The sequence below is a fragment of the Electrophorus electricus genome, chromosome 18, assembly GCF_041902795.1.
Source record: "Electrophorus electricus isolate QZ-2024a chromosome 18, ASM4190279v1, whole genome shotgun sequence".
NCBI lineage: Eukaryota > Metazoa > Chordata > Actinopteri > Gymnotiformes > Gymnotidae > Electrophorus > Electrophorus electricus.
Window position 1 is genome coordinate 10,590,699 of NC_137514.1, and position 14,302 is coordinate 10,605,000.

At 41.5% G+C, this 14,302-nt stretch overlaps 3 protein-coding genes across 4 annotated transcripts in view; 2 read left to right on the forward strand and 1 right to left on the reverse strand.

The window, feature by feature from the left end:
* Positions 1 to 3,978, forward strand: part of prr36a (proline rich 36a) — a 26,469-nt gene extending 22,491 nt beyond the window's left edge. Inside the window, exons 6-7 of one of the 2 annotated variants that reach the window (XR_014118349.1) lie at positions 102 to 1,205; positions 1,658 to 3,978. Coding sequence is in view for 1 of the 2 variants with exons in the window: in XM_035534865.2 (XP_035390758.2) it covers positions 102 to 1,135 (1,034 nt within the window). In the remaining variant the exon portion in view is untranslated. Of the gene's footprint in view, positions 1 to 101 lie in introns of both variants that reach the window. The other variant, XM_035534865.2, reaches the window with a different exon arrangement.
* c18h19orf67 (chromosome 18 C19orf67 homolog) lies at positions 3,784 to 8,532 on the reverse strand. The gene is made up of 6 exons (XM_081701718.1): positions 7,953 to 8,532; positions 7,568 to 7,712; positions 7,280 to 7,380; positions 6,056 to 6,322; positions 5,390 to 5,530; positions 3,784 to 4,313 (listed from the first exon to the last, which is right to left on the reverse strand). Exons 1-6 carry the CDS (start codon positions 8,213 to 8,215, stop codon positions 4,145 to 4,147), a joined length of 1,086 nt encoding a protein of 361 aa, XP_081557844.1. The 5' UTR covers positions 8,216 to 8,532; the 3' UTR covers positions 3,784 to 4,144.
* Positions 8,533 to 9,095: 563 nt separating this feature from the next.
* The window catches only part of pkn1a (protein kinase N1a), a 38,733-nt gene continuing 33,526 nt past the window's right edge, over positions 9,096 to 14,302 (forward strand). Inside the window, exon 1 of the mRNA XM_035534948.2 lies at positions 9,096 to 9,926. Within this exon, the coding sequence (XP_035390841.1) occupies positions 9,906 to 9,926 (21 nt within the window). The 5' untranslated portion in view covers positions 9,096 to 9,905. The remainder of the gene's footprint in view (positions 9,927 to 14,302) is intronic.

Genomic DNA, 14,302 nt, shown 5'->3' on the forward strand with positions numbered 1-14,302 from the left:
TTTCATCACACTAAATGTGTTCTTACTTCACACGTTCACTCTGTTGCTTTGCTGCTCTTTCCCTTTCTAACTCCTGCTTGGACCATTTCCCCTGTTTACAGGAAGGAACCTCTGCTTCTTGCAAGAAATGCCCACAATCGACCTGCAGCCCCGCCTCCGGCCACATGTGGATCACATAACCCACTTGCCTCATTTGCCTGTCAGCCTTAATCCTCGAGCGCAGAGCACAGGCACCAATGCTCAGCTCCGACGGCTAGAGCGTCACCAGCAGAAGCTCTGGGAGATTGAACAGCGCCATGAGCAACAGAGCCGACGGGCTGAGAGACGCGAGGAGGAGGAGCAGCACAAGGAGGTGCTTGTGGAGGAAGCGCAAGAGGGGGAGCTGAAGGAGAGTGAGTTGGAGAACCAGAGGAGGCATCTGCTTCAGCTGCAGCTTCAACAGGAGCAGAAGGAGCTGGAGCAGAGGCAGCAGATCATGCAGTGGCAGCAAGAACTGGAACAACGAAATAAGCACCAGAACAAGCAACAAAAGGCAATGACTACAGTTCTTCTCTCCCCTTCTGGACTTTGCACCATCTATGAAGCATTGGAGCCCAGCGAGGCAGAGGACGACTACCAAGGCAATAGGAAAGTAGAGGAAATGGTGATAAAAGAGAAGGCAGAAATGACAGAATGTGAAAGATCCATTAAAGGCATGAGTAGCGACATGGAGACCCATTCCAGTTCTCCAAAAAACAATGCTTCGGGAGATGATTCACTGTGTGACTGGGCAGAATCAATCAAGGACCAGGCACAGCTAAACCCTCCTGCTGCGCTTGAACAGCCTCCTCTCACGCCCTCCCACCTACCCCAGTGGCCCTGTCCTCCAGAGCTTGACTGGAGCAAGAAGGTCGACATCGTCCAGCAGCTGATCAACCAGACACTGCTGCTGTCCGGAGATGGCTGCCCACCGCTCCTGCTCACGTCAGCGGGGGGAACGCTCAGTCCTTTGGAGACCAGCCTGTGGCCTGACCTCTTGCCCCCAATCACCCCAACCTCTGCCACAGTCACATGCGTGAGCAGCTTTTCGCCTGAGGCTTCAGGTAGCTCCCCTCAAGGGGAGTGGACAGTAGTCGAGGTGGAGACTCATCATTAAGGCTAAAGACACTTAACTGAAGACGGGGGATTGGTGGTGGGGTAGTGTTTCCAGTGATCTGGATTTTCAGGTACGGGTTTTTGTTTGTTTGTTTGTTTGTTTGTTTGTTTTTCCCCCATGGTTCAGGATTTTGGGGATGAGAGAGACCAAAAATTTGGATGAACTGGTTGATCTTGAGTTTGGGAATGAGAAACACGAATGAGGAATGTTATGGTTTCTCTGAACCATGCATATTTTTAACATTACATTTTTGTGCTGATTTAGCATCCATAGCATCCGTTTCGGTACTTTTGTGACAGGTGCCACGTAGAAATTCTCTTCCTTTTTGGTTTACATGCAAGAAGTTCTGAATGTCAACTTGCCTGTCTTAGTTACATCATCAACAAATGGTTTTAGCTAAAATCCCGTTTGGCTTGTGTAACGTGACATAATCTGTGGTCTCGCACATGGTGTCTGTAATTGACGGCGTCTTCTCTCCTCCCATGTTACTGACAGCCATCCATTTTTTTACACTTTGTCTAGAATACACAGCACATTGGGCTGAGTCATCTTGTACACTACACGTCCCACCTCTGACGGATGGCTTTGCTGTATCACACCAGCCCTTGGAGCCAAAAGGCCATTTACTTAATCAGGTTTACTGTGAAGACTGTGCTCTCACAAGGCTCATTCATGTTCATCTACAGTTGTTTAGCTGAGCAACTTGATGAGCAAATAGTTCTGTCTGGTTTTATGCCAGACCTCATGGAGATTGATTGATTACATCCTGCTTTGTCTTTGAGTAGTGTACTTGACTGTCTGAAAGACTGACCGTCATCCTCATTTTTTTCTGTAATTGAAAGGAACAATGTCCATTTCCGAGGAAATAAGGAGAGAAGGCCTCTGGTCTTAAAGTGGGTCATTGTACTGGATATACTAGAATCTTCCATTTTCCAAAGTCTTTGTGAAAGTTGGCATCCAAGGTTATGGTCGAATCTTCGCGTTGCCTGTTGACAATGTTTTTTCATCATGTGTGTGAAATTAACAGACTAAAGCACTGTAAACCAGTAAGGCTAAGGGGGGGGAGAGAAGAATGGTCTGGTGTAGACCAGAGATGTTAAACCGCCAACCTCGACTATAAAACTGATTTTGTATTTACTAGTTGTTAATTCATGTTACTGAACATGGATAGTTGTTGAAGTCCAGGTATAATCTTCAAATAATTTGAAAATTCAGGACTGGATATAGATTTGCCAAACAGAACTGAAGCTCTGATTAATCCAGGAAATATAACTCCGAATCTTCCATGATGATGCTGCAGTACAGCTCTAGAAGTATTTCCTCTATTGATGAGGCAATGGAGTCAGAGTATTTTATATTAAGTTAAAGGATTAGCTTCAAGAATTTCTTTTTTTATTTTTTTTTTATTTTTTATTTTTCCCCCCTTGCTATTGAGACCTTCATATTTCAGACCTTCAAGGTGCAGCAGTTCATTGTAACTTGGGTGGCATTGTTAAAGAAATGGAATGGGTTGTACTGTAGCAAAAATGTGAGGAAGTATTTGTAGCATATAAATACAGGTTGTAGACGGAGTTTTCAGTTTGTTTTTAAAGCGTTCATCAACAGCCTTCGTTTCACACCAGATAAGATATAAATATACATTAGCTGCACTGAACTTCACGCAGGATGAGCAGAACTGTTGTGAACATTGCAAAAATGGTGCTCAGTTTCTAAATAAAATGGATATAAAACAAGCACAAATACACAAATATATTTTTAACCAATTCGTACAATTAAGAACTAGCTGTCTAGATTCAGTGATGTTAGTAGGGGCTGAACTGAAACACCACACAGGCAAAATCCACATCGGATTTTCTGTGCCTCCCTATTACCCCTGACGCCAGAAATGCCATTTTTGCTTTCATGAATGGTTTTTGCCATCATGTGTTGTCCTACACTGTATCCGACATGAAGTGTCAAATTCATTATATTAGAAACTTTGCCTGTATGTCTTATTGTAATATTTTGTAATTGTACTAGCCCGTTTCCTGTGAAATGTGTCCTTCTGTTTGTATGTAGCTGGTGCCTCACCATGACTTGCAGCAGTATAAATGAGATTTTGGATGTGTAAGTGATTCTATAGTTAAAACCCAAGTCCCTACTTTGAGTGTTTATGCTGTAATGCCATTGTCCTTGTACTTGAGTTCCTTAATGATCACATGGATATAGATGGATGCTAGAAAGATTAAATGGTCCACTGAGACTTAGATTATTTAAACTGAAGCGTATACATTCTAGGATATTCTAGGCATTCTAGGATATTTAGACTTGTTTTTCTTTGAACTGTGGATTTGATTTGTTTCCTTTACAATTTTAGTCAGTGTGTTACTACAATCAGGGAATTGAATAGGAATAGTCAGACCAGTACTACTGTTTTCCAGCTTTTGACACCTTTTGCCTTCATAATGTTGAGGCTTTTACAATTTTCTGGACTTGTCCACAATCATGTTTAATGATGTACTATAAATAATGTAGTTTAAAATGTGGGACCAGAATTACAAAACTGGAATAAGAAATTAATACATGCCCTTTTTAAAACCACATATCCACTCTGATGTCAAATGAATTATGCACAACAAACATAATTATTAGTGTTGGGTACATCTCCAACATGTATATTTTTGTAATTTATTTTAAAATGAAGGAATGTTATTTTTGTATTTGTTTCCAATTTGTAAATGTGGACATCAAAGCATGGCAGCTCGTTTTACTCACCAATGAATGTTTTTCATATTTTATAAGAGTAATGACTGTTGGTCAGTACCATTTGAATGCTGAAAAATAAAAGTGGATTGTTTAATGAACTTTCAGTTTTATTTTATTGAACATTTAAGCATACAACTGAAGACCTCGCTCAAACATTTTTCTAGGCAGGGTTTATCCTATAAAACATCAGACCGCAAAAGTATGAACTAACACACCATTAATCAACATGAACAAAGCGTTATGAACACAAGGTGTCATGGCTCTTCATGCCATGTTATGAACAGTACATGGACCTCTTCCATGGCTGATGCTTGGTGCTGCTCCAGAGAACAGCGCCTCCAGCAGGTAATCTGTGGCGATGCAGTTTAAGGGTTCCTTCTCACCCAGACACACCAACTGCTTGTACTGACCCTGAGGAACTGCACACAGGACCCTGACAACACACACAGCCATGTATTGCATATGTAGCACAAAACCCAAAACTGAAGCCTGCTGTGAGCTTCATGTGTTAGAATATAAATGTGTGTGTCCCGGCTTGTCTTCTGCCTATCGGTAGAACTAAAATAAATGCTTTTTTTGGCCAAACCTCATACAGGTAAAGAATACATGGTGATGCTTTAGAAAGGCGGCAACCGCATAACTAGTTGTATTTAAATGTTAAATCCCATATAGCATTAATAGGGCCCTACTAAATTTGACACAAAATTGGTTAACTTCACGGTCAGAGTTTCTCAAAAATGATGGATTTCATGTATTTTAGAAGACATGCTACATTTCATGGCTTTAGCTATTGAAGTAACACTTAGATAATTACGTAGGTTGGCTAGCTAGGAGTAATTTATCATAGCATGGCAAGGTTAACGGCCTACTTTAATGTCATGATAAGCACAGAACACCAGGAGATGGGGTTAGGCTTCATGCTTTTTCACAGATTAAAATACTTATCCATGTTTTGACCAGGCTATGGTTTTGAAAGGGCTCGCTCTCGACTAGACTGCTGCAGCCTCATAGAAGAAGTAGTCTATAGAAGTCGGCATGCAACACGCTGGAGCCTCAATCATTTTCCTAACCTAAACCTAACAGCGATGTTTTTAATTCCAATGAAAGGTTTTTGTCAAAACCAGGAACGTCAGTGTTCGTTGCATTTAAATAATCAGCCCTGCATAATATTCTCATTTGACTCTTCAACACAAGGTGTTGAGTTAAGCCATAAACTGTTAGGATGTATGCGATTAACAAAATCCTGCATACCACATAAAAACGGATATTTCATGGGAAAAGTCACATTTCACGGACCGTGACGCAACCTTTTCAAAGGGGGGAATTTTGTAGGGCCCCCCGAGCATAAATGTCTGAAAAGCAATGGTGATGTAGGACTATATTTAACCTTGGAACTAAATCTCCTGTGAAGTGCTAGACAGTTGCTGTTTGGAGTGTGGGTTCGTCTTCCATGGTACAAGGCTAACACTGCCGTGAGTCCCCTCCCTGTGTGAGATGTGCTAGGGTTACCAGTCGTAGATGTGGTCGGCGTTGGGGTCTGGATATGTTTGCACCCACTGGCCTATGGACCACATCCCCTTTCTTGTTTGGCCCTCCTCTCCTCTTCCTCCTCTCTCCCCCACGGGGATGTCCTCGCAGCACAGGAAGTAGCTATGAGAGGAGATTGGGGCAGATTACAGATCTAATGTCTTAACATCATGGACAGCACTATCCATACTGAACTACTTGTCAGTATAAGTTAATACATGGCCTGAAGTATTGCTGTAATGGGTTCCTTAAATTGTTACCATCATTACAATCACTATTGTCATGACTTCGTACATAACAAGCAAAAATACAAAAGGTTTGTTTTGTTAATGTTTCACTTGTTAATAAATCTTCATCTCTTATTGTTTACTGACAAGCATAAGATGATTTTCGAAAGGTCAGTGCTCAAAACCTCACAAGTCTGATATAGCTGCTTACCTGACATCAATTGAACTATGAAAGTTTAATGGATTTCATGGGCTGTGTAGCTAATGCACTACGTTTCTTACAGAATGTAACATGAGACTGCCATTTACAACACAGACCTACAACACTACTTCCTGAACTTTCAAATGGAAAACACTCATCTGAGAGACAGAATTGCAGAGGGGTGAAAAAGATCATTCATTTTCTCTCAGCCTCACTCACTACTCTGTGCTGTTGATTCCCTGTCCTTCCGCCTTTCTCCCTCTTTCCACCTGTCCTCTTTCCATGTCCCAGGTTCCCGCTGACCACGCCTCTTTCTTTTCCTCTTGTCCTCCCCCATCTGATCCTCTTTCATACTCCACATTCCAGCGCATGCACTTGTATAGCTTGCTATTGGGCAAGGCCAAGAAGGGGGTGGGGCAACAGTAGCGGAAGATCGAAACCTTGACGCTATCTACCTGACACTGGCCGATGTAGAAATGAGAGATGCTGAAGGGGGAGGAGAGAGAACGTACCTATAAGATGCAGTCAACCAATCACTCCTTTCCATATAATAACATGCATTAGGATAATCAAATACAATTAAAATGGCATTAGGGAGCATTAGTGCATAGTATAGTGTATATTATAGGAGCATAATGATGGAATCATGAGAGAAAAGCCTTGGTAAGATGAACACATTGCAGTAAAAATGCCATATTTAAGCACAGTGTAACTAATGTCACAGTGAAACATTACCTGATTTCAGCAATCCCTTTTCAGTTATAAACTTTGCAAAAAAAATAATAATTTTTTTTTTTTAAAGCCAGAACATTGTTATGCTAGGATTTACATCTGGATTTTGCTGAAAGGTCATCTTCAGCCTGCTGTAAATGTCAGATGACAACAGCTGTGTTTTGTCCACATGGATCTCATAGTTTCCAGAGCGGTGTCGGGGTTTGTGTACGTTTGTTCACGGCACGGGTCAAGAGCACAATGACCAGACAGTGAGGGATACTCATGGCGTGTCGAATCTCCAGCAAAATGTTTAGCAATGCAGTACTAGCAACAATAAGGCAAACGAGCCTTTAGTGCCCCTTTCAAAGTCCTGCATGCCAATCATCTTGGAGTTAATTGTCTGCTCAGAAATGTCATTCTGTATATCCTTTTTGTGTTTTATATTTTTCTTTTTTAAATATATATTTTTGTATTCTGTAATTTACTGTATATTTTGTCTGTTACCATGACTGAAAACCTTAATAAATATATTGGGGAGAAAAAAACTAAGTTCTAAATGTAAGGCTTAATCATTGTGTGTAGCCCTTTAAAAACCGCCACTGCTGTTTACAATGGAAGGAAGCTTTCTTTCACCCTTTCTTGTTTGGTCAGCGCTCCCTCTACACTGTAAGAGACTGTAGAGGGGCACTGTAAGGCCACACGTGGGTATGGTGTCCGGTGGGCTCTTACCCGGACGGGTCAGACTCTTCCAGAGAGACCCAGCCAAAGGAGGCGAACATGAGCACCATCTGCTCCAGCCTAGTGCACATCCGCTGAGTGAAGTGCAACAGCTGTAGGAGAGAACAGAGGCAGTGAGCATACGTGCGTGTGCGCGCGTCTGCAGCCAAAATAAACCCAGTCAAACACAGGCTTGATCTCAAAACAGTATTCAAAGGTATTTACAAAATAAGAAGGCATTTACATCAACACACAAGCACAGTGCTGTTTTGGATCGATGAGTGGAACACAGGTTCTTACTCGATGGCGTATGTAGGGGTGCAGGTGAGAACGATCAGGAAAAGAGTCACGGGCCAGAGACTCCAGGTAGGTGAAGAATAACTGACAAACCCGCAGGAATGATTGCACCGCTTCAGCAAATCCCTTGTTCTTTAAACAGCCTTGGCTACAGGGCCCATAGAAAGGGTGGTTTTTCAGTTGGTCATGTTAACTTGCAATGATCTAAAGTTATCAGTTTTGTTCTGATTTGTTTGCAGGTGGGTCTGTGTGTTTGCACAAGAACACTGCGACTTCCTAAGAACTGCTGGAATTTGGAATATAGACAACGGCAAATACAGACATCATTTAAATCAGGACGACAAATGGCATTTAAAAGAAATGAAACAAAAAATTATTTTCATTGCACCTGTACAGGAGGTGATCCTGAAACTCGTCGGTTTTGCTAAGAAGATAGTGGAGCTGCTCTTCTATGTGATGTATTTCGTTATCCATTATTCTCATTTGCGACTGGGACGGAGTCGCGGCCCTTTGTGGTTGCGCGCAGTGCATTTCTTCACCGGCAAACGGCGCCAATACACTGCTGTCCGGAATTACGGATGCGAAAAAGTCAAGTGGATTCAAGACAAATAATTTGTGGTTATGTATACGATAAGTAATAAAACGTTTCATCTGTTGAAATGAACAAAATGTAGCGTCTTGCGTGCTTTACTCGTTCCTTTCTGTGATGACTCGGAATTATTCTCCTTTTTAGGCTCAGCGCCTTGCTAATCGCGAGCGGTTTTTTTTTTTACCAGTTGTGCTAACTAAACAACCATCTCTTCGCTCAAAAAAGACTAGCGTTTCAGCCAGTTAGCATACACCGTCGAAATAAAAAGGTATGATACAGTTAGGCTTCGTTTGTCATTCAGTGCTGCTGAAGAGACAATGTTATGTTACCGAATTTGTACGTTTGTTATGTTCAAAGCTGAAATGTCGATGAAGGTTCAAGTGATTCCCACACAGCAAATTCCCTCAACGGTAAACACGTGACTTGTTGAAGAGCCCGGGAACGTTTCAGATATTTAACGTAAAATTTAGTGCTCGCAATTGCAAAATACTAGTTGTGTGCGACTTCGAATATTGTCGTGTAACGTATCCAGAAACAAATATAAAAATTATCGTTACTTTACTGTAAAGATTTTACAGTTATTTAATTCATATGTCATTCGGTGATAACTCAGTCACTAGAAAAAAAATGTTCCGAGGATCAGTAACCTCCGTAAAGAATTAAATAGTACGACATCAGCATTATGACTTTATTATAGTGTCATAATCAAGTACAAAACAGTAAACATGGAATTCAGTAAATACAAGTTAGCATATTAAAATTACCTAAGACAAATATATGGAAAATACATTTATTTTATTTATTTATTTTTTTTTAAACGCACATTTAGTAATGCTTGAATTATAAAGTAAACCCGATGAGGCTTTATTGTCTTTCCTCAATTTGATCACATGATTTGTAGAGCGCGCTCTGGTTCCCTGTTGTCACTGCGCGAGCCCGCCCGCGCGCCTGGGGATACCGTGGACCCTCCCGCTCGAGCCGATATTGATTCAAGGTCCCGAATGCAGCTATCTTTTTGACCGAGCAAGTAATAAAACCAACAAAAAAAAAGGACGCGTTTACGGAGTTATTTTACTTGTCGCTAATACAGATATCGTCAGCTCTGGCTGAGGGCAAGCGGTGGTTGCGATCATTTATGTTATTGGACGGGCGACGACTAACAAATGGCTCGGTGAGATGTACTGAACAGAGCAACTTATTGCCCGCTCTAGCTGGTCAGCTAGCTGTAGCTTCAGCTGGCTCAATTTGCTCAGTTCAAGTTGCATGTTTTGAAGCAGCCAGCAAATGAACATGTTTCTGTCCGGTGATGCGTCTGAAGAAGTCGGTGGTGTTTGAGCGTGTCATGGGTACGGATGAAGAGTGTCCACCGTTGTTAGTCAAATGATGGTCGACGCTAGATAGCCATAAACTAAAGAGGTTTTAATGTTCTTGTGTTGGTTTTTTTTGTAGAAATTGTTTTAACTTCTTGCTAGTTGATTGATGTTTTGGGTGGAAAAGCTCTCCCTTTCATTTTGGGAAAATACATTTTGGTTGAACCACGGATGACATGTATTGCGGAACACTGGACACGAGTGAATCTTATAGTATATAAGCGTCGGGATATGTTATTGAAGCATTGTTGGATTTTGCTTTAAAACAATTATCAAACATACAGGATCACATCTTATCTGAAAGGATTGCTTCCGTTCCTTTGGAGTACCTGATAAATCCGTGGAGATTCACCGTACCGACAGTTTTTTCCAAAGAACCGATATGGCAAACGATTCAGTTCAGGTAAGTGCCTTTAATCGACGCAGGATTACACTTGTTAACAGATTTGACTTCTAACGTCCTACCCGCCGCCATATTACAGGGCGACTCGCCTATGCTAACTTGTGCAACTTTAACGTGTCCACGTGTTTTGGCATTGTACTCCACAAATAATCACAATAAATAATTTTGCTTCGGCTGCGTCGTTATGGCATCGAGTCGTCGTGAATGCCCCGTGGCTACCGAGCAGATCTGCTTGCCCGTAATAACCCGCTGTCCATGCATTTTTAAACGGCGTGAGGGAGTAGCACAGGGAAAACACCGTGTGATATACACGAAGCCGGGCACCGGTTCTTTTGTGAAGCTCCAACTAGCCGGACTCGGTTTGACACTCGCAGTGTGTCAAAATACCAATATTTATGTTTATCTTGACACCTCCCACGGCAGTATGAGGTGTTACACGTTGTCACTTGGCAAGCTGTCCATTAGAATAGCCGATGGAAGACTTACAGAGTTTAGTTTTGTTTCCAGTTTTTTTTGTTTGTTTGTTTTTAATCATGAGCATTATCAACTGAGCAGAATAGTTTCCTACCCCCTGAATGAACGAAGAGATATAGCTACAGAAATTTGCAGCTAAACATGGAACTCAGTTTTGGTGGCCAGTAATAGTACTGAAAAAAATAAATAAATAAAATAAAAAATGTGTGTGTGTGTGTGTGTGTGTGTATATATATATATATATATATATATATATATATATATATATATATATATATATGAATGTAACACAGACTGCAGCCAGTAAGATAAAGAGAAGTTGACTGGCGAGTTGACATGAAAAGAGGAAATGGCACTGAATGTATAGCCTACAGACAAGAGGGAGAGAGAACTAGGCAGGGTGAGGGGTGAGACTGGTCAACTTCCAAGACAGGGGTGAGACTGGTCAACTTCCACACCTGTGTGTGCGTGTGTGTGTACCCAGTGATAGTGGCTTTGTGAGACTTGGGTGACCTTTATCTTGATGCACTGAGCTTAACTGGATTGTCAGGGGGAAAATGACTGGACCATTTTGGCTTTTTGGAGTGTTCTTACACACACACACACACACACACACAAAAACACTTACAGACATACCCGCTATGCTTCAGTATTATGTGAAACAAGCAAAAGAGAAGTGGGCAAAAACAAGTCCAGAAAATGTGGTCATATGAAGCCTCTAGTACATCTATTCCCCGAGGTCAAAGGAATAAGTGTTATATAGTACATGCTGCAGAGGCTGTTTCTGTCATAAGCCCGATCTCCCATCGTAATTCAGAGTGGATATAAACCAAAGTTCACATCTCATACTTTATTTGTTCTTTCTTTCTTTCCCCTCCTTCAGGTGTTCAGTCACTAAATCCTTCTCCCCACCCCAGTATCTGTTTTTCTCACACTCTGACGCACACATAAACACACAGATCCTGGGGATTCTGTATACAGACACTTCCCATAAATTCCTTCCTGACGTCATGCAGCAGTTATGCTCGGAGACAGAGGCTTGGACACTTAGTGGGTTCAGGGAGAAATCGCTTGATTGCTTGATATACTTGCACACTGACACACACTTGTGACAACCATAGCAATGATAAGAGATTGTTGCTTTAATTTGAAACAGACAGTAAATTAACTGATTTCCCAGTTTTATGAATGTGTGTCACTTATTTTCAGTGGCCTCTTAACACCATCCAGCCTCGCAATACTAATCTGTCCACTTGAAAACGTATAAGTGCATTTTCTTTCATTTTTTGAAGGTTCTAAGTCTTGACTTTGTGAAACGGGCAAATCAGCCATCAGTTCTCCTGATGCATAAAAAGTTTTCATTAGTGGCACTGCTCTCTGTAGCTGGAGACCAATGGGAGTGTGTGAGGGGTCATGTGCTCTTTGGGTGACAGTGTGGTATAAGTCTGTCGCCATGGAGGCTCTACCAAGTGAAAGGGCATCGGATCTTCTCAGTTCCAACACTCAATGTTCTGCCAGCCCAGAGCACTGGTAGTGCTGGAAAACCTGTCGTAAATATGGATGGGATTTGGTACCTGCACTTTCAAGTGCTAGGTGGAAAAAAAGTCAGTAGTAATGTTCACTAAAGCAAGCAATTAGGGCAACTTGATATCACTTCAGTATGACTAATACAGTGTTACTACACCATTAATTACAATTACAAATATTAAATTACACAATTTAATTACAGAGCATAACAGGTGTAATGGGTGTAGAACGTACAGGAAAAGAAAAAGCAAATGTGGGCCTGAGGAGTAACGAAACTGAAGAGTTTAATGAAAGTAATGAAATGAAACCAAAACATGCCCTAACCACAACTAAGGAAAGCCACCATGACCAATGCCCAACAGTCAGTTATAGCAACACAAACTGCTTATAAAAGAGCCACATAACGTAATGGGACACAGGTGATGTGGCGAATAAGGTGAGACACGCACCACCTGAGTGGCACATGGTGTGTAACCGAACAGACACGTGACAGAAAAACAACCAAACAAACAAGGCCATGTGCCACGCCATCATTGCCTGACGGAGCCTGCTGGTGAGAGGGCACCATCACAGCAGGTGCTTGGAAGAGGCTGGGTTGTTATTGTCCCCTAAAACAAAACACCTCCGCTGGAGAATCCTGGCCATGTTTGGATTTTGTGAAATGGTACTCGATGTGGTAAAGATACGATAAATGTCATCTGATCCTAATTATGTAATGATGAACCAGTCAAAAACAAGCAGACTACAAGTAGGCTTAGATCGTCTTGGTTTTAATCACTGGACAGTTGTCTGCAAGATTGCAATCACCAACTGCACTAAATTGGTCTTATTGAAATATCCCTTTTCATGAAGTAATATTCATGTATTATTATTGTTCCATATATATATGTGTGTGTGTGTGTGTGTGTGTGTGTGTGTGTGTGTGTGTGTGTATATATATATATATATATATATATATATATATATATATATATATATATATATATATATATATATATATATAAAATAGACAAATATATAATAACGTCCTCACATTGGTATTAGCTATAGCTGCTTTTTGAATACTGAAAGTCTTCTGGGGTTGATATTAGCCCAACAGTAATGCATCATTGCTCTCAGACTTGTTTGGCAACAATGTAACATTAATGGGAGCTTGTAAACAAGCTACAGAAACCAGTAGTAGAGAAAGGTGCCATTTAGCACTTATGTAGAGCAAAATTTTTATATAAATTCTTAAAGATTGGGGCTGGTCTCATTGGCAGTTTTTTTTAAAAAGGCCTTGGCATTTGGTTTAATTGGCCATCAGAATTGGTACCCTGTTCCTGCTTGTGGGGAGGTTTATCATGAACTCTGATTGGCTGCAGGGTACTTGGCTGACCGTGCCCTTTTGGAGGGGATCAGAAGGGCATAAGGCTGGTGCCCGGACACAATGGAGTCCTTTGTGCATGCAGCACGCTAGATCAGATTTATAATTTCCCTAGCGTCCTGCTCAGCTGCCACGCCCTCAGCCCATTCACTGAGCCCATGTAAAGAGGCAGTCTGAGTGAGGCAGAGAGATCAACACAGGCAGAGCGGTTTGGAGGTGGTGTGCTGGCTTCCACAACTCACTAGGATGGAGTGGTAATTTCCACCCCTGAGAGTGCTTGTGTGTATGTGTGTTTTGGGGTTGGCTGGCTTTGGGTAAACACCCTGATTTTCACTCTGAGATGTGAGATTGTCTGTGTTTGGGTCTGCCTCTTCCACGTCCTTCTACCATGGTTCATGGTGAAGCTTTTCTTGTGCTATAGCCTTGTTTATTTGAATTTCACGTCGACAATCCCTTTCACACATGCAGGTTTACCCATGTTCCAGCAGTTTCACCCAAGTAGGGATATGCACAATCATGAGCCATAGTTGATAGGAGCCATAGTTGACCTGAAAAGATCATCTGGCCAGTCGCTATGACTACCACTAGTAAAACTCCCGGCAATGTCCTGCGTAAACTCAAGAAAATCCAGAATGTTGCCATCTAGGAAGGATAAGTACTTATTTGTCCTCTGTTGCCTTTAGCCTCAGATGGTGACTCCATCTACTTGATATTTTGGAGCGCTTTCCGCCATTTAATCATGCAGACATTTTCTAATGTCACAAACATGTCTTCATGAACACAGATTCAGTATTTATGTAATGTCAATTCTCCACTAACTAAATTAATTACAAAGTCACACAGGCTACATTAAGTGTCCATTTGCTAACAATGTTATTCATTTCCAACTTGACCCAAAACAGATCAGCATGTGTGTTAAACATCACATTCCGACTGGAATTCGGGAATTCTCATGTCATGTACAACAATACATGACATTGCAGCTCATTGCTGTAACATGTCCGTGTTC